The 19639-nt window shown below is 38.8% G+C and overlaps 1 protein-coding gene across 3 annotated transcripts in view; it reads right to left on the bottom strand.

The window, feature by feature from the left end:
* The window catches only part of NUP58 (nucleoporin 58), a 50930-nt gene that overhangs the window by 27339 nt on the left and 3952 nt on the right, over window positions 1-19639 (bottom strand). For all 3 annotated transcript variants that reach the window (XM_045458311.1, XM_045458400.1, XM_045458478.1), the window contains exons 2-8: window positions 18141-18283; window positions 14356-14505; window positions 13533-13670; window positions 9856-9966; window positions 4376-4400; window positions 3210-3275; window positions 2471-2645 (exon numbers count right to left, since the gene is read on the bottom strand). In XM_045458311.1, the coding sequence (XP_045314267.1) occupies window positions 2471-2645; window positions 3210-3275; window positions 4376-4400; window positions 9856-9966; window positions 13533-13670; window positions 14356-14505; window positions 18141-18283 (808 nt within the window). The remainder of the gene's footprint in view (window positions 1-2470; window positions 2646-3209; window positions 3276-4375; window positions 4401-9855; window positions 9967-13532; window positions 13671-14355; window positions 14506-18140; window positions 18284-19639) is intronic.

The following is a 19639-nucleotide window of genomic DNA, read 5'->3' as shown; positions in this document are numbered from 1 at the left end:
CAGGTCATGATCTCATGAACCATGAGATCAAGCCTCACATCCAGCTCTGGGCTGACCGTGCAGAACCTGCTTGGGATTCTCTCTTTCTGCCCCTCCCCTCCTTGTGCAAACATGCACACTCTTTCTCTCAAAATAAATAAACATTTTTTAAAAAGTGCCCTCTTGAGGCCTTTGTGCCTCAGTCATACCTTGTACCTAGAACATAGTACCGAACTGACTTAATTCACCCTCGCTAGTATATCATATGTATTTTGATCCCAACACTTCTGCTGAAGTGGTAAAACAGATCCTTAAAAATGTTCACTGACTCCACGGACTCAATGATATAACCGCAACAAAGCATTTGGCACCTACCCTACCCAAAAAGAAGTTTAACTACACTTCTTGTTTAAACTCTTGAGTTATGTACCCCCCAAAATGAAGTATTTAAAAGACTTTGCTTCCACAAGGTTCTGGTGTTTGCAATCACAACGCTGCTCCTCACCTCAGAATTGCTTTTATTTCCCCAAAAGGCTTTCTTTGAAGAAAAGGGTTTGGGGTTAAAGATTGATAACTACTTCACTAAGGGAATCAGAATATTTTTTCAATAGATAATTCACTGAAGTGTGGGTAGAGCACTAACTGCCGTAAAATAGAAATAAAATAGGTTTAGATCAAATTTCTTTGATATCACCTACAAAATTTTCTAAAACCAACTTAGAGGACTTTAGCCCTAAGGAAGCTTTCTTTGATTCATCCTCTTCTTCATTTGCCACCTTTATATTCTACCCAAACTTTCATTATTTCATTTGCTCTTTTAGTCTTTTAGTGCCTTTCGGGTTGTGTTTTTATCTCTGAAAGACTATTAGCAAGTCTAGTACATAAAAAGTATTCCAAATATTTATGAATAGAATCATCTGGTACTAAAGTCACAACGGATCCCATTATAGCATTCACCTCTTTCTGAGTTGCCTCCTCTATTACTGTGTTAAGGAAATTTTCCATAGAATTTATACAATTTCATACATTTCACATATGAAATTTGTGACTTCATGTAACGTTTAATCAGAGTCTAATCATTCTCCACCAGAAGCATAACATTTTCTTTCTCCTAGATAGGACATATACATACATATATGTGTATACACACACACACACACATACACACACACACACACACGAGGAATAAGAGAAAAAGAAACATGGGAGAATATTTTATTTGTATTTAACCAATGTGTGTAGGCAACCAGGAAATCTGAAAGCAGACAACAAAGGCTTTGAATTCCTTTTACACATCATGGTTTAGAATAGCTACTTTAGTAACACATTTTCATTAAAAATATCACGAAAGTATTCTCCAATAGTTGACTTAAAGACTTAAAGGTAAGCACACACAAATTTCTAATTTTAAAATAAATAAGACCGGGGAATGTAATGTACAGCATGGTGACGACAGTTAATAATAATGTATTATATATCTGCAAGTTGCTAAGAGAGTGGATCTTAAAAATTCTCATCTCAAGGGGGAAAGGTTTTTAGCTAAGCATGGTGGTAGATGTTAACGAGATTTGTTATGGCCATTTTGCAATAAAAATAAATACTGAATCATTATGTTGCAGAGCTGAAACTAATGTAGTGTTCTATGTCAATCATATTTCAAACAAAAAAGACATATAAGCAACTTTAATATTTTTACTTAAAATATAAAAGTAAATCATCTACCATCATTCTTCCCCACCAAAATAGATAAGAACAATATATATATATATATACATATATATATATATACACACACACACACAAAGTATGTATTTTTGTATATATTTAATATTTACAAAGCATGATATAGTTTTTATTTAATCACTGACAGACTTTTAAAAAACATTTTTCTGTCTAGCTTGTATAATGCAGCAACTTAGCCAGTGGTCACTCTTAGAAAGCAAACTAGTCAGGAGCATCAACTCTAGAGTTGGATTACCGGGGTCAGAAACCAAGTTCTTCCATTTATTAACAAAGCTCTCTGCCCACTGTCTTATTTATATAAGGAAGATAAGAGTGCCTACCTCACAGAGCTGTCATGAAAACTAAACTGGACTAATAAATTGCTTAAAATACCGCCTCATATGGGGCACCTGGGTGGCTCCGTTGGTTAAGCATCTGACTTTGGCTCAGATCATGATCTCATGGTTCATGGGTTCAAGCCCTGCATCGGGCTCCACACTGTGTAGAGCCTGCTAGGGATTCTCTCGCTCCCCCTCTCTCTGCCGCTCCCCTCCTCGTGCTCTCTCTCAATAATAAAAACTAAAAAACAAAACAACACTGCCTCATACACAGTAAGCACTCAATACAAACTAGCAACTATTATCATTACAGCAATGGAAAACTGTAGAAGCTATATGTAGTAAATCCTGATTTTATAAAAGACTGATTTCATTTGAAAGAAACATGGCAAAACAAAACCCTACAGTAAAACGACTGTAAGTTCATTTACCTGAGCAGTTTCTATTTTCAACTTGTCAATATTGAGAGTGTTTCTCTGTAATCCACTGGCAGCTAGTGACAGAAGCTGCTTCAGAGCTTTAATATCTTCTTGTACTTTAAGCATTGCTTTTGAAGACATTCTACTAATTTCTTCTTGTACCTGTTTCTGTTCCTTCACAAATTTCCTAAAAAGATACATAAAACTAAATTGAAAAAAAAAAAATACACCTTTGGTTTCTTATAGAAAAAAAGTACCCTTACAATAGGCTGGCCACAGGGGCGCCTGGGTGGCGCAGTCGGTTAGGCGTCCGACTTCAGCCAGGTCACGATCTCGCGGTCCGTGAGTTCGAGCCCCGCGTCGGGCTCTGGCCTGATGGCTCAGAGCCTGGAGCCTGTTTCCGATTCTGTGTCTCCCTCTCTCTCTGCCCCTCCCCCGTTCATGCTCTGTCTCTCTCTGTCCCAAAAATAAATAAACGTTGAAAAATTAAAAAAAAAAACAAAAAAACCAATAGGCTGGCCAGAGTCCTAGTGTTTTAAGAAGGAAATATTAAAAATTCAACTACAGTTCACATTCTTTTTTGAGAATGACAGTTAACAAAAATGTAAGTCCTGTTCTGCTTTCTCTCTAGTTTCTAAAAACATTAAAATGTTTACCCAAGTTAAAACGTTTAAGAGAAAGAGATGTTCCCCCTAAAATATACTCTAGCATTCTTCAAAATGACTTATCTAATTATGTTTGACACACTTACTGGAGATTTTCAACATCCTGGCAGATGACAGGAGGTAGATTTTCATCCTTCAGTGCTTTACTATCCCTAAGAAAAATGCCACAGATGTATTAAAGCCATTGAGGTAATAAAAAGCTGATGGCTGAGTTCCACCAGAGTATGTTAAGAGAGAAGCAAATAAAGCAAATATTCCCCATTATACATTTCATGAATGATTTCAAAGCTCTTTATAAACAACTATAAATTTCTTGACCTTTAAAATAACTTTAACAATTCACCTGACATAGAGAGATCTTTTCTAAAAAGACTGGCACCTATTATAAGTAAACATAAATGCATTTGACTAAATGTTTAAGAAAAAAATTTAGAAAATACAACAGATTAAATATTGAACTAAGTTCCCCCGGCTCAAAAATTCTACGACTGTCATTTCATTCAGTTAAAAAATATTTAAAAATTCTTTAAAGAGTCTACAAAACTTCTCATAATGAGATGCTCCAAATATTTTACTTTATTTTATAATTTCAATTTGTTTTTCAATAAAATAAGACCTAGGAATAGCTTAAGGAAATCATACATGTGTAATGAGGATAGGAATAAGTGAAATTTGGCATGCCATAATGTAATTACCAGTTACATTTCAGTCACAGATTTGCTACTAACTCCTTGCTATAACCTCTAGGCAAATCTCAGTCTCTTTCAGCTTCCTATTTATGTAATAGGGCTAAAATATACACAAGATGTTTTAGAGGCGTGAACTTGATCATTTATTTACAAGTGTTTTATTTAATGTAAAAAGTAGGTGAGAAAATACAAGTGGTAGTAAAAATAATGATCTTCGAACATATGATGTATATGGAGGCTCTTCTCCCTCTTCATCATCATAAAATAAATGGTACTGGTGTAGTAACTTACATATAAAAGGTATGTTTAGATATAAAATTGGGCATAAAGTGTTCTAGAAAGAATTGGTTATAAGTTTTCCAAATTATTAAAACTTGAAGATTTGACCATCCCATAATCTTTCCAGAGCATAGGTTTATTATTTATTTTTGACAAAAACTGATTCAAAGAATTTTTCTTCTAAATGCCTATATGGTTTCATTTACTTCCAACCATACCATTTGCCTACTATTTAATAAATAAAACTCAATTAAAATATTTTAAAAGTTAGACTGTAAACTTACTCTGGTCTTGTTCCTGTTTTATCACCTAGAAAATTCAAGAAGCTTCATGTAAAAACAGGTCATTCAACAATGTCTTCCAAACAGAAGATTCAATTTAATGCAAGCTAAGGTATATACAGAAACTGTTCAGCATTTCTTAGACTGCCTCTTAAACAGCATGTGAGGCCATGACGTGTCACCAACTTGAAACAGAGCACGTTATGGAGACATGTTTGTGTACATAGAAACAGACAGTTATATAGCTGATTTGTATCTATCTCATTCAAGGGCCGAATCTTCCTCTTTCAACTGTCTTCCATGAAAAATATTCCGGCCTAGCAGTTTAACTCCTGAAAGTTTTACTTGACACTTTTTTAGATTAGAATATTAAAATATATCAGATGACCTGATCATCTCTAAATATTTTACAAAAGCAGCAAATTTTTTTAAAAATGAAGTCCTTGGGGCGCCTGGGTGGCGCAGTCGGTTGAGCGTCCGACTTCAGCCAGGTCGCGATCTCGCGGTCTGTGAGTTCGAGCCCCGCATCGGGCTCTGGGCTGACGGCTCAGAGCCTGGAGCCTGTTTCCGATTCTGTGTCTCCCTCGCTCTCTGCCCCTCCCCCGTTCATGCTCTGTCTCTCTCTCTGTCCCAGAGGTAAATAAAACGTTGAAAAAAAAAATTTTTTTTAAATGAAGTCCTTAATGTGTGCAGATATAGCAACAACTTTCTCACCAATTACACCTACTTAGTAGTTATCATTAATAGCATATATCTATATAAGCAGAAAAGTAAAAAAAGCTCCTTCAGCAAAATGCAGTGACTTACTTTCTGCTCTTCCAAAATTTGTCACTATAAAGACCCACTTATTAAAATTTTTTTTAACGTTTATTTATTATTGAGAGACAGAGACAGAGGGTGAGCAGGGGAGGGGCAGAGAGAGAGGGAGACACAGAATCTGAAGCAGGCTCCAGGCTCCAAGCTATCAGCACAGGGCCCGACACAGGGTTTGAACTCACAAACCACGAGATCATGACCTCAGCCGAAGATGGACGCCCAATCGACTGAGCCACCCAGGCGCCCCAAGACCCGCTTATTTAAAAAAATATATAGGAAGACACAAAACTGAATCCCACCAAAGAACCTCAGTGGTTCGTCTTCCAGGCTTTTTCTGTACTTACACATTTTTAAAAGCAGTCAGGATTACTAGAAGTAATATTTCAACACATTTTTTCAGCATAAGTTTTCCATGTCACTTAACGTGACTTTAAATTTTTTTTTTTTTTTAACATTTATTTATTTTTGGGACAGAGAGAGACAGAGCATGAACGGGGGAGGGGCAGAGAGAGAGGGAGACACAGAATCGGAAACAGGCTCCAGGCTCTGAGCCATCAGCCCAGAGCCCGACGCGGGGCTCGAACTCACGGACCGCGAGATCGTGACCTGGCCGAAGTCGGACGCTTAACCGACTGCGCCACCCAGGCGCCCCAACTTAACGTGACTTTAAATGACCACAGGATATGATGATGTAGCTGTATCAGAACCTTTATGCCCAACCCTCTTCTTAACATATGAGCATTCACTACATAAACAATGCTGCTACAGTCGATATAGTTATCCATAAATAGTTGTTCACTACTTTATTTGTATTCCAAAAAAGAAGAATTTATAGGTCAAAGATTATTTCAGGGAAGGCCTCTGACATATCAAACTGATCCTTTAACACAGTTGTTCCAATTTATCCTCCCAACTACTATGAAGAAGAGTAGCTTTTCCAAGGTGCCTGGGTGGCTCAGTCAGTTAAGAGTCTGACTCTTGATTTTGGCTCAGGTCATGATCTCATGGATTGTGAAATCGAGCCCCACATCGGGCTCCGCGCTGACAGAGCACAGCCTGCTTGGGATTCTCTCTCTCTCTCCCTCTGCCCCTACCCTGCTCATGCTCTCTCTCTCAAAATAAATAAAAAATAAACATTAAAAAAAAAAGTACCTTTCCCATCACGCTCTTAACAATGAACTTATGTTTTAAAAAAAATCACTGCTGGTATTTAAGTGGAAAATGCCACTTCATTATAATCCAAATTCCTATTTCTGACAGTACTAAGTAAAATATTTCAAATGTTAGTTAAACAAGTATATTTCTCCTTTTGTGAACAGTCTGCTCAGGTTATTTGGGTATCTCTGAGGTATTTTTCTTATTGCTTCTAAGAGCTATTTCAACATTAAGTATATAATTCTTTGTCTCATGTATTTCATGTGTCTATTTCTAAAATTAGATCCTACTTTTAAGATATATCTCAGTTTCAGATGTTAAAATGTGAAAATATAAGCATCTAGAAATGAAGCATTTTAGCCCCAATTTGTCATTTACCTTCTTCCTTTGTCCATGGGGTTTCTTTTACCTCTTTAATCCAACTTAGTTTATTTTTCCATATTTTGTATTGCACAGGTGCTAAGATTTCTCTCCTTCACAGTTTAACATTTCTGAACCTGGTACCCACGTTCTCCAGACGGGTGTCTCCAATTTGATGAGACACAGCAATATAAAGTAGGGATTTAATTTTTTTCTAGACAGTTCAACTTCTTTATTGACTCAAGTACTGTTTTGCTCTCTGACATTCCATTTTTATTATATTTACAAAAGTTTACACACAGACAAACCTGTGTATATAAAACTTAGGCCTGCTTTTAGCTTACTCTGGGCGCGCTGCCTAGTGCGTGTAGCTTTGCCTCTCTTAATACCCACGGGCTGCTTTAAGAGCGTCCTACTAGAGCTCCGCGTCTGCTCTTGCCTTCCTGCACACCATCTCCCACGTGGCTCTCCTAACCGCCTTCTTCAAACACGTATCTCACATACGTGGGTCACATCACCCACATCACAGCCCTGCGAGGTCTCAGCCATCCTCAGTGCAATCCAAAGCTCCTTAACGTGGCACACAAGGCCCTTGGTGACCTCTGGAATCTCATCGTCCTGTTCTGTAGCTGGTCTTCCAGCAGTTCCTCAGAAAAGGGCTAAGATCATCCTCATCCCCAGGCCCAGCTCCATACCGCGCCTCCTCACACAACTTTGCTTCCTACCACTCTTGATCTGATTATCCAGTAACGCAGGTCCAGGCTAACTGATATAGCCACTAGAAAGACAGAAAGCCTCAGGTTAAAAAAGAGCCCCTTGACACGTAGTAGCAGATGACAGGGAACCAGAGGTGGCACATGAAGTCACCAAGGTTGTGAGCGGAAGACAATGGAGGGAGGGCCCAGGAAAAAGAGGGGAGATTAACTCCTTACATTTCTCTTCCTCCTTTGCCTCACTCAGCCCTTTCACATGGAGCCTAATTACAATAAAGAGAGAAGCAGTTTCATGAAATGAAAGTAGCTGGAGGGTACCAAGCTGCTCTAGCTGAGTAAAAAAATAAGCTGCTAAAATATCTAAGGTTTTTTCTAAGTATGGAGTCGCTACACAGAAAACTAAAAACGAGAGATACACCCTTATGTTTAGAAATTAGTCAACTTTCAGGGCACCCGGGGGGCTCAGTCGGGTGAGCGTCCAACTTTGGCTCAGGTCATGATCTCACGGTTTGTGAGTTCGAGCCCCCCGTCAGGCTCTGTGCTGACAGCTTGGAGCCTGGAGCCTGCTTCGGATTCTGTGTCTCCCTCCCTCTCTCTGCCCCATCCCCACTCATGCTCTGTCTCTGTCTTAAAAATAAATAAAACATTAAAACAAAAAAAAAGAAATTAGTCAATTTTCATTCAAAGAAAAATAATCCTAAATATTCTAGGTTTAAACGGATTTTGCCAGGGGTGCCTGGGTCGCCCAATTGGTTAAGCATTCAGCTCTTGATTTCGGCTCAAGTCATGATTTCACGGTTCGTGAGATCAAGCGCAAGCCTGCTTCGGATCCTCTCCCTCTGCCCTGCCTCAGCTCGTGCACATGCATGCTCTCTCACTCTCAAAATACAAATAAACTTTAAAAAAAGAAAAGGATTTTGCCAACTTTTAGGATAGTATTTCACCCTAGCATAGTATCTCTTCACAATAAAAACCATGTCCAAAACAAAAAATTCTCACATATGGACACAGGACATTTTACACCTTCATCTACTGCCTCATTTTTAATTCTTCATGGGGTTTTAATGCAATGTGCATGCATATGCCCTAGTGAACATGTTTTCATCAGAGGCAGAAGAGACCTTGCAAAACAAAACAAACAATCACACACATGGAACCAGCAACACTAAAAAACTTTTGAAAACGAATCTGGATTGACAATTTTTAAAAAGAATACCCAGCATGGCAGGAGCATAGCGAGAAGGGCATTTTCATACTGGCTGGTGGGAAATAAATTGGTAAAACCTTTCTGGAAAGTAATTTCACAATATACACTAGGAGTCTCCAAAATTGTTTCTCTCTCCAAACCAATGATTCAGTTTCTAGGTTATCTGTCCTAAAAAATTTACTGAAAATATGAATGAAAAGTTATACTAAAAGCAAACACCTAGACAGCATTTACTGTTTGCCTGGCTCTGCTGAAGTTTTATGAATAGTAATCCTCAGACCAACACCATGAAGTAGGTACTGTTATGTTGGGCCCACTTTACAGATAAAGAAACTAAAGCCCAGAGGCATAAACAACTTGAGTAAGGTCACAGAGCTTGTAAACAGTTGAGCAGATCTGAACCCAGGCAATTTCAGCCCGAGTGTACATCTTTAAAGTACAATACTATGTTGCCTTTCCCTATAAAGATGCCCGATACGGTGATACTTCCCAGAAGACCTAAAAACAAATATTAGTAATAGAATGATGGCTAATGATACATCCATTCATAAAACTGATATTAAGCTACATTAAAATATTTCTAAAGAATTACTGAGTTGGCAAATACTTCTGATAGAACACACAAGAAAGAACAGGTTATAAATAAAGGAATATAGTTGACCTTTGAACAACACAGGGGTTAAGGGGTGCCAACCTCACAGGCAGTTGAAAATCCACATATAACTTTTGACTCCCCAAAACTTAACTACTAATAACCTACTTCTGACCCAAAGCTTTACCAATAACATAAACAATCAATGAACACACACTACGTATGTCATGTATATTACACACTGTATTCTTACAATCAGATAAGCTAGTGAAAAGAAAACACTATTAAGAAAACTATAAGGAAGAGAAAACACACTTCCGGTGCTGTTACATATTGGAAAAATCCAGAGGTGGACTTGCACAGTTCAAAGTGTGTTGTTCAAGTGTCAACTATGGTATGTGCTCATGATCCCAACTTAAGAATATGTATTAATACACACGTGAAGATAGCTACGTAAGGCATATGCACATACAAATCTCAGTTTTCTACAAAAAGAAAATCTTACACACCACATGCGTCATTTGGGAAATACAATCAAATTTAAAAGTCTAAACTTTACTACTTAATATGTAACTAACATCTTCCAGACACAGGAGTTTAAGTTACTGTAAGAACATAAAATTATAGTAACATTACTTACTCTTTTTATCTGATGAGCTACTAAAATCTATACCACCAAGGCCTTCACTGCCAGCAGTTGAAGTAGCTGCCGTGGTTCCCAAAGTCAAGCCTAAAGCATTCTGCCCAAGTCCTACAAATAAACCAAATATTATTTATAAGCCCAGAGGGATAAACATCCACTGCCTCATTTTTCACTGAAAGTCTTCATAATTTCACCTTAATGACCAAAGCATTCAAATTGCTTTTAAGTTGGATCCTGGATTTTCTTCATACTTGATTTAAGCAAATAACAAGAACAAGTCTAGAGTATGCTTTGGACAAAGACAGATAGATAGTCTTGCTGGGATTCGATGGTAGAAGGAGTTTGCATGATGTAACTTTGATTTCTTTACTTTTTAGGTAATCTTTTTAGGTTTAGCTGACACACAATGTCACATTAGTGTCAGGTGTACAATGGTGACCTGACAAGTCGACACATCACGCTATGTTCACAAGTGTAGCTACCCCCTGTGTCACCACACAACCTTATTACAATACCACTGACCATATTCCCTGGGCTGTACCGCTCATCCCCGAGATTTGCTCAGTCCGCAACTGGAAGCCTGCACCACCTACTCACCTTCGCCCATTTTGCCCATCCTCCTACCCCACCCACTCTGACAACCATCACTTTGTTCTCTGTATTTACGGATCCGTATCAATTTTTCTTTACCAGAAGGATCAGAGAGTGTAGGTTAATTCAATACATGTGAACAATCCATTTTATTTGTTGCTTTTTAAACCCTCTCTACAAAAGCAGTTTTAGCTTGTACACTTTCAGGTGAACGCTTCACGTCTTCCAATCAGGCTTTGGAATCGTATACTTTTAAAATTACCTAGTACTGGATGTGTGAATTAACTTGATAGAATCCCTATACAATGTATATGTATGTATCAAATCATCATGCTCTATACTTTAAATATCTTACAATTTTATTTCTCAATTATACCTCAGTAAAGGTGGGGATGGACAGATAAATAAAACAGTAATGATTTGTAAGGTTTCAGTATTAATATAAAGCAAATAGTTTTACTATTAATGAAATTTAAAGAGCTGAGAGTGGAAGCCTTACAGTTCAAACATCATCAAAACTGCATACTCCCAAGTTCTTTTCATAAACCTTAAAAAAGAAAGAAAAGAAAATTCATTTATTTAAATCCCACCTGACTGACAAAAGGAATTGAAGGGGCTAGACTGTTAATCTTAAATTATTAACGTATGCTTGTGAACCAAGTAGCAAAATTTTAGAGACCTTGCACTGGTAAATCACAGAAGTCCATGCATTCCCAAGCTGACAATACGGACAGTATGCTATTTAGAGAAACAGTAGGATATACTGGATCTGAGCACAGGATGACTGAAAGCTGGATTCAGACACTGGCAATGTGTGAAAAAAACAATGCTAAACATACGTTAATTTTTTAAAGTCAATGGCATCTTTAGGTTAGCATAACCATAAATTAAGCACTGATGTGTGTCTAGAGCCTAAGAAAAATTAGAACGGACCTAAAAACTCATCAGCAGACACAAAAACAATCCTCAACCTCCCCTATTATTTTTGTGTTTTGCTCTCACAGGAACCTTGAGGAAAGATGTTTTAATATTTATCCTGCAAGGATATGTGTACGTTATAGTCATCCACTGATTTGTTTATTTGAAGACATTTGGAGTACCTAAAAGATTAGACAATAGTGACAAAGATAAGTGTTTGAAAGATCAAAGCAAACTTGAACACCACAAATTTCTACAGGTTATCCTGACGAACTCAAACTCCTTTTTCCCTTTTCCACTGACCCAGAGTTTCTTCATTGAATTTAGTATCTGAATAGAGGACACAAAAGAACCATAACTAATAGAAAACATCAGGTCATACTCCATCTCTCCCACATACTAATTATTAGACACATATTAGGTGTTTAGCAAAACTTCTGAAAATCAAATAGCCATTATAAATGAACGTATGTATTGGAAATTCTGTGATTTCAACACGTTATCAACTTTTTTTTTATTAAAAAAAATTTTTTTTCTTTTAGTGTTTATTTACTTTTGAGACAGGGAGAGACAGAGCACAAGCAGGGGAGGGGCAGAGACAGAGTGGGAGACACGGAATCCAAGGCAGGCTCCAGGCTCTGAGCTGTCAGCACAGAGCCCGACGTGGGGTTCGAACCCACGAACCGTGAGATCAAGACCTGAGCTGAAGTCAGATGCTTAACCGACTGAGCCACCCAGGCACCCCAACACGTTATCAACTTTTCCTAACTCATAAATTAGGTTAGGAAACAGAAACTCTTTTTTTGAGAGAGAGAGAGAGAGAGAGAGAGAGAGAATACAAGCAGGGGAGGGGCAGAGAGAGAGAGAGAGGGAGAAAGAATCCCAAAGAAGCTCCATGCTCGGCACAGAGCCAGAGACGGGGCTCGATCCCACAGCCATGAGATCAAGACCTAAGCCAATATCAAGTCAGATGCTTAACCCACCAAGCCACCCAGGCACCCCAAACAGAAATTCTTGATTCTATATTGCTATGTGAGATAATTATACAATGTCTTCAAATCAGAGGAAAGCTTTTCTCACTTCCACATAGCCCCAATGGCTGTCCTGCATTATATTACTGTGTTACATTATATACAGTATCATGTTTCCTCTATTATACATTCCTAATATTCAAAACATGTTAAGGTAGAATCCTTAACATGAGGCCAATTTCAAAATAAGCATGAAATGAAAACTCAATCCAAGATAGGAAACATTAAGTATTCTCTGCCAAGTGAATTGATACTTTAGTATTTTGTCTGACTATAATAAATTTAATACTTGTGTTTTAAATCTTTGCTTTCAAAACATGCTAATACCCTTTCCTGATATCTTTAATGGAAAGCCATTCTTACAACCAGAGCTTAAAAGGTCAAGTTGTCTTACAATGAATTTAGATACTAAATGATTCAAGTTAAGCAACTGTCTTTTATTAAAAAGACAAGTTTCTCTAGAATAGTTTACTACTCCTGAGGCGCCTGGGTGGCTCAGTCAGTTAAGCAACCAGCTTCAGCTCAGGTCATGATCTCACAGTTCGTGAGTTTGAGCCCCACGTCAGAGCTGGTGGCAGCTCAGAGCCTGGAGCCTGCTTCGGATTCTGTGTCTCCCTCTCTCTCTGCTGCTCCCCTGCTCACACTCTGTCTTGCTTTCCTTCAAAAATAAATAAACATTTAAAAAAAAAATTTTAGAATAGTTTACTCCTCCTTAAACAGGCCCCTCTTTGCTTCCTTATCTAGTCAGTCAATACTGAGGGGCCCCTGGGTGGCTCAAACGGTTAAGTGCCCAACTCTTGATATCAGCTTAGGTCATTCTTGCAGTCATGAGATTAAGCTCCACGTCAGGCTCTGCACTGAGCACGGAGTGAGATTCTCTCTCCCTCTCTGCCCCTCCCCTGCTCATGTGCTCTAAATAAATAAATAAAAATATTGAACAGAAAAATTTATTTCTACATAGCTAAGATGTCTAATTATGTATGAAAAACATTATTTTTTAATTCAGTGTTCATACTGAACAAAAAATCTATAGGTTAAAGAGATCAAATGATCTGTTCATAAGGCTGAAATAGAGATAAAGTAAATTTAAAAATATATAGTTACTATTTCTGGAATGTAAATACCATCAATTACCTGATGTTGCTGTGTTCGAACTCTGGAAAAGCGAACCTCCCAAACCAGCTAAGGCTCCCCCTAGAGAGAGGCTTGTTGATGCAGTAGTAGTCGTGGCTGTTGTTCCACCCAAGTTATTCAGAGTAAATCCTGTAGATGCTATAAAAAATGAAATTGTAAGGCTTCATAAGGAAACATCATTTCTAAGAACACCAGAGAAAATAAAAACACTTCCCAAGAAATGCAAAAAGCAAAAAAACAAAAACACAACAAACAACCCGTCATGTCCATGATAAAATTCACTTAAGAAAAACTACTCGTTAAAGATGAAATTATATATATACCTAAGAATAAAGAGAAATCGTACCTTCAGAGCAAAACCTAGTGACAGAAACAAGAGTTCTGGGTAATACTACAATGGTATCAGGTAACTGATTCCAGACAGTAATAAGGAGTTTTTCCACCCAGGACACCAACTTCGCCTTTGAAATGGAATGAATCCTAAGCCAGGCAATATTTATGCAAACTGTTTACCCTTCCCTGTCACCAAAATGCTCCTTGAAAACAAAGTGGATATTAATAATGTTACATTTTGCCTCTCAGTCTGACCCTGCTTTGCTCTGTAAATAGAGACTGACCTCCAAGATGGTCGCTCCTGCTTTAAGGACCAGCGATGAGCTTCTTCACAAATCAGTAGTTTACTAGGTCAAAACTGCCTCATGGTTGAAATAAAAACTTTCCAAAACCAAAGTTATCTTTAATAATAAAGGTGGATGCCTATGTTCACCGACGGCAAAACTATTCAATTCAACCGTAAAAGGTGGCTTCTCCCATTGTGCCTCACCTGCAGGAGTTGACGTCAGAGCAGACGAAAGAGTAAGACCACTGGCTGAGGTAGAAGCAATAGGCAGAGCAAATGGTGTGGCAGATGCAGCAGGTTTAGTGAATCCCAAACTGAAACCCGTCGTAGATGCGGATGTTGTGGCTGGCGTTCCTGGGCAAACAGACAAACAGGTCCTATTTTTCCCTAAGTGTGTATCATACCAGTTTCAATCAGGATCCCTAAAAGATAGAGTCCATCTACTTTCGCAGATAGAACAAGGATCCATGTACTTGTATGTGCACGAAAAAGTAACATATAAAAGGTGGGACCAAATCAGGGTGCATACTTAAAAAAGACGGCCCTGTGATTTAAGAACAGCAAGAAAGTCCAGTCACTGTGGTGATGCTGAAATCCATTTTCAGCTCTACCCCTGAATGTACCTAAAATAGCATTTACCCTTCCTTTATACTCAGCAGAAAAGTCTCCCTCCCCTCCAAGGCTCTTTACACCAGCATTCTCTACGGCCTAGTGTTCTGGGTTTCTGTCAGCTCCCACTACTCCTTTCAGTCCCCTTCCGTCCATCTCCTTCCTCTGTTCACTTCTTAAATGGGGCTGCCTATGGTACCAGGCCTGCTTCCTTACTTCCCAACCGCAGAATTTCAACCACAGAAACATGGTCTTGATTTACACCCCCTGGAGTCTCCCCTGGCTACCTCTGCCTGGATGTCCCTCTGCACCTCTGCATCCCCCTAGACAAAAGCACTCCTAAATCCCCTGCCGCGGTCCTCTCAGCTGCTCGTGCCAGAAGCCACGACCATCCCTGATGCCCCTTCTCTCTCCTACATTCTACTAGCCACACACCCTGTCAATGCTCCTGAAGAAATATCCCTGGATTACAAGCATCTTCAAAAACCTTAGCTCAGACCATCTCCCTCTCAAGAACTATTATCACAACCTCTTGATTTGTTTCTGTGCTGTCAGTCCTTCTAACCTCTCATCTATTCTTTGAATCAGTTAAGTTACTTTAAAAACAAGCGAGAATACCAACAAAAAATAATACCCTGCTGATTCTCCCGGACTGAAGGCTCCCATTAGCTCTCTACGATCTCTCCGCTACAGCCTAAAGGGCTGGCACACAACCACCTTTCCTATCTTGTCCCAACTTGCTCCTCAAATCCCCTCTCAGTACCATTCCCACCTCTGAATCCAAAACTCTAAGAACCGAGTATTTTTCCTACTTCCCCGGTCCTTTTATAACTGGGCCTTTGCACTTTCCATTCCTGCATCGGGAATAATGTCTCCTGCCCCCCAAATAAACTTCTACCCTTTTCTTTCTCTTCCTTCCTTAGTGCCTTTCATACATCTGTTATGGCCTTTATCAGATCACACAAGAACATATTACTACACCTGCCTGTCACCTTCACCTCGGAACACACCGAATGCCCTGCTCACACACTCTGTAGTTCTTGACGTCATCCGCACCGCCCTCCCCACCAGTACCATCGCCACACCAACAGCGAATACTGAATGTTCAAACCGTCATGCACACCCAAGGCCACGCGGTTAGGAAGCAGCAGCTGCTCAAAACTACTAACTGAAGACATTTATAACAACCTGCATTTTGGCTTCTCCCGAGAGCACGAAGAAGCCAGAAACTAAGCTTCTGGATTGTCCTTACCACAACCAGAAGTTCCTGCCAGAGTACAGGGCTTCGAAATCCTGCACGGGTTCGACAATCTCAGAAAATGAAAGAATCCAACGGCTTGTCCTTGAAGCCAATCCTGTCCAAACCGCTGCTAGTAAACAGATGTGCTATGCTTTCTCCTGATACCAGGGGAGTAGCATCCAAATGAAAAAAGTCCACCAATCTTGAATTTATTTCAACTTTTGGTTTAACTTTAATTAATAAATTTAATTCTAATTGAGGCTCCTCACTGTCCTTTCATTCATTCCTTTCCTTTGACATTATTAATCGCCATTCTAGTTACTCACGTTCCATTTGGCATCTCACTGCAGAGAACGAGGGTATTTTTGAGCCAGAAGGAAGTCAAAAACTTTTTAGTCTAATACTTTCACTTTACAGATAACTAAAAGCTGCCAGATATTACATGACTACCTAAGACCTCACAACGACTTGGAGGTATAAGCAGGGTTTAATTCCAAGACTTCTGAGCTATGTAGTGTGGTGCTTTTTTCACTACAAGGACTCAAATAACTGCAAACTGTAATGTGAAATTCCCACAGAAAAACCACTTCTGTATTTAAGAATTTTTTTCTGAATTAAAAAGTCACTGACTTTTTAAAACACGCCAGTACTAAAAGGTTCTGTGATGAGTGTCTGTGATCTCTGTTAGGTTCCTTACATGCTTCCTTCTATACCCCAGCTCTGTGAGATACTACGAGAAGAGTAGAAAACCACAGATCTGGGAATCTTTCCTCAAAAATTCTTACACAGAGTTAATCCTGTAGTTATAGTTGTTGCTATTCCTGGGGACAAAAAGAGACATAAAATTGAATTCATCAGTGGAAGATGGCATTTTGGGGGTTTATCACAAGGGGAGACTTGGAGTCATCTTCAGGGTGTGATAACACTACTCAGACGACCAGTATCTTCCACCATAACCACTAACACAAACGTTCTTCCTATAGCACTGGTTTTCATATTGCAAGCTGTATATAATTTTGATTAATTAGGAAATAAGATTTATAAAATGCAAACAACTACTGCTTATAACAAAATTAGGAAGGAGAAAAAAAAGCTACTCTAAGCAAAACACTGGCACGCAGAGCTATTTCAAGAAGCTCCCTGGTTGGTGTCACATCTACTCCTGCAGCTCTTACATTTTCTATGTGTGGCTGTGAAATGTTGCAATCAAAGCTGGAAGGTCAATGCAAAAGGTGGTAACAGAGACCAAGAGGCCCTGAGGGTAGAGAATAAAAAGTCAATAAGGAAGTAAACTGTTTAAATGGTAGTACCAGTGAATCATATTTTTAACTTAATAATAAAATACCCATAAGTACTAAAAAAAACAAACAACTTTTTATTATTGAAATGTCTACCTTTTCCCAGTGAGACAGTTGTTTTAATAATACAAAATCTTAAAACATCTCTTAGGAAGGCAAATTATAACAGTAAAATAGATGCTAACTGTCCCACATATGCTCAATTAAGTCCAAATTGGTAAACTCATCTTGACTAAGGTAAAACGCTGCATTATATAATTTAATATAAAAATTGTTACTTTATTCATCATATTTAAAGAGGTATACCATCTTTGTGTCAAGTTACAAAAAAATTTTTTTCTTATGAGAGATCTTATTTAATTCTTTAAATGTGTGTGTTTTCCTTCTTTACACAAAAATAGACTATAACTGGGGCGCCTGGGTGGCTCAGTCAGTTAAGCATCCAACTTCGGCTCAGGTCATGATCTCGCAGTTCATGAGTTTGAGCCCCACAACAGGCTCTGGGCTGACAGCTCAGAGCCTGAAGACTACTTCAGATTCTGTGTCTCCCTCTCTCTGCCCCTCCCGCACTCATGCTCTGTCTGTCTCTCTCTCTCTCAGAAGTAAACATTAAAAAAAAATTCTTTTAAATAGATTATAACCAACATGGGCCTATCACTGGTCCTTAATTCCACATCCCAATATATTTTTTCATTTTAGTATTCACCATTTTCTCGGTCTGTCACCAATGACAATCCTTGTAAAGAGAAGGGACAGAGAACAGAACTAAAGAGAAGGGATAGAGAACAGAACTTGAAGAATAGCCCACACCTACTCCCTGCAAACGTGACAATCCTCCTTACCTGTATTTGTTCCTCCCAGAGTGAACCCAGTGGTAGATTTCGGTCCAAAGAGGCCAGTTCCAAAACCACCTGAGGAAGCGGATGTAGTTGCAGGAGTTGCAGTGCTTCCAAGCGTTCCAAAATTGAGCCCCACCGAAGGGTTGCTAGTTACAAAAAAAAAACAAAATAGAGTCTATTAGAGCCAGGATTTCTTTAAGAAAAATAAAAGTTCAAGGTTAATTACCTTCTTTCATTTAACATATTCAATATGCCTCCAGAGAATACAAAAGGAACTAACATTTTTAACCAACCAAACTCAAATATTTTCCTGTTCTCTTTAAAAATAAGTCACATATAAAAGTAACCTTAAAAAATACAATGGGGGGGGGGGGCTGGGTGGCTCAGTCAATTAAGCATCCAACTTTGGCTCAGATCACGATCTCGTGGTCTATGAGTTTGAGCCCGCGTCAGGCTCTGTGCTGTCAGATCAGAGTCTGGAGCCTGCTTGGAGTTCTGTCTCCCTCTCTCTCTGCCCTGCTCTTGCTCATGCTCTCTGTTTCTCTCCCTCTCAAAAAAAAAAAAAAAAAAAAAGCTAGCATACTTTTAAATGGCCATAGGGAAATGCTATGAATGTGGATCATTTTCTTCTGGAATGACTCACGTACAGTCCACATTTCCAAAAGCATTTGTTCTTCCCCAACTAATAATAACATAAAGAAAAATAACATACCCAGAAATAGAAAAGTTATTCTAAGTGGTCGTCACTACCTCTCTATTGCTATATTACCACATTCATGGAGTTGGGGGGGGGGGGGGAGGAGAGGACACAAGTATCTTGCCACCAAAACAGCAGTAAGAACTGGGGGCAGGGGTGAGAAGATGAGAAGGACTCAAGGTAACCTGGCAAGAGTAAAATGCAAAGCAAAATTACCCTCGATCCAGAGTTTTTGAAAGCTTAAAAAGAACTGCTGATAATAACAAGTGATATGAACAGAGTTCACAACTTTCAACTATTCTTATCAAAACTCGGGGGCTCAAATTTGCTATCTATGGGTGGGAGAGCAAATTATGAAAATAAACAAGAAATCCTGACAATTTGCCACTTCAAAAATTGTGTAGGAGAGTTAGGAGAGAATATATCAACATGTAACACAATGGGAGATCCCATTCATCCTGTGTACGTACCTTTATTACTTCTCCCTCACCTTCCATACAGACATAATCACCATAAGAGAAGCCAAGGTCAGTTTTAAAAAGTTTAAAAGTCTGGGATGTTTCAATTTAAGAAGGCAGTGGGGTTATGGCTGGGTTCCAGTACCAGCACCCCAGTGTCCTGGTACCTATGTGACATTACTTAGTGTTTATGATTCTCTATTTCCTCATCTGCAAAATGGGAGTAACAGTGCCCACTTAACAGATTTTTTGAAAGATTAAGAGATTAAATGTTACTACTGTCATCATAAGGAACACTTATAAATTCAATTAAACACATTATGTACAAGGTATTATGCCAGCTAATC

Source organism: Leopardus geoffroyi, chromosome A1 (genome assembly GCF_018350155.1).
Source record: "Leopardus geoffroyi isolate Oge1 chromosome A1, O.geoffroyi_Oge1_pat1.0, whole genome shotgun sequence".
Lineage (NCBI taxonomy): Eukaryota > Metazoa > Chordata > Mammalia > Carnivora > Felidae > Leopardus > Leopardus geoffroyi.
The sequence above is the reverse complement of the archived record's forward strand: the minus strand, read 5'-3'. Positions and strand labels throughout refer to the sequence as shown.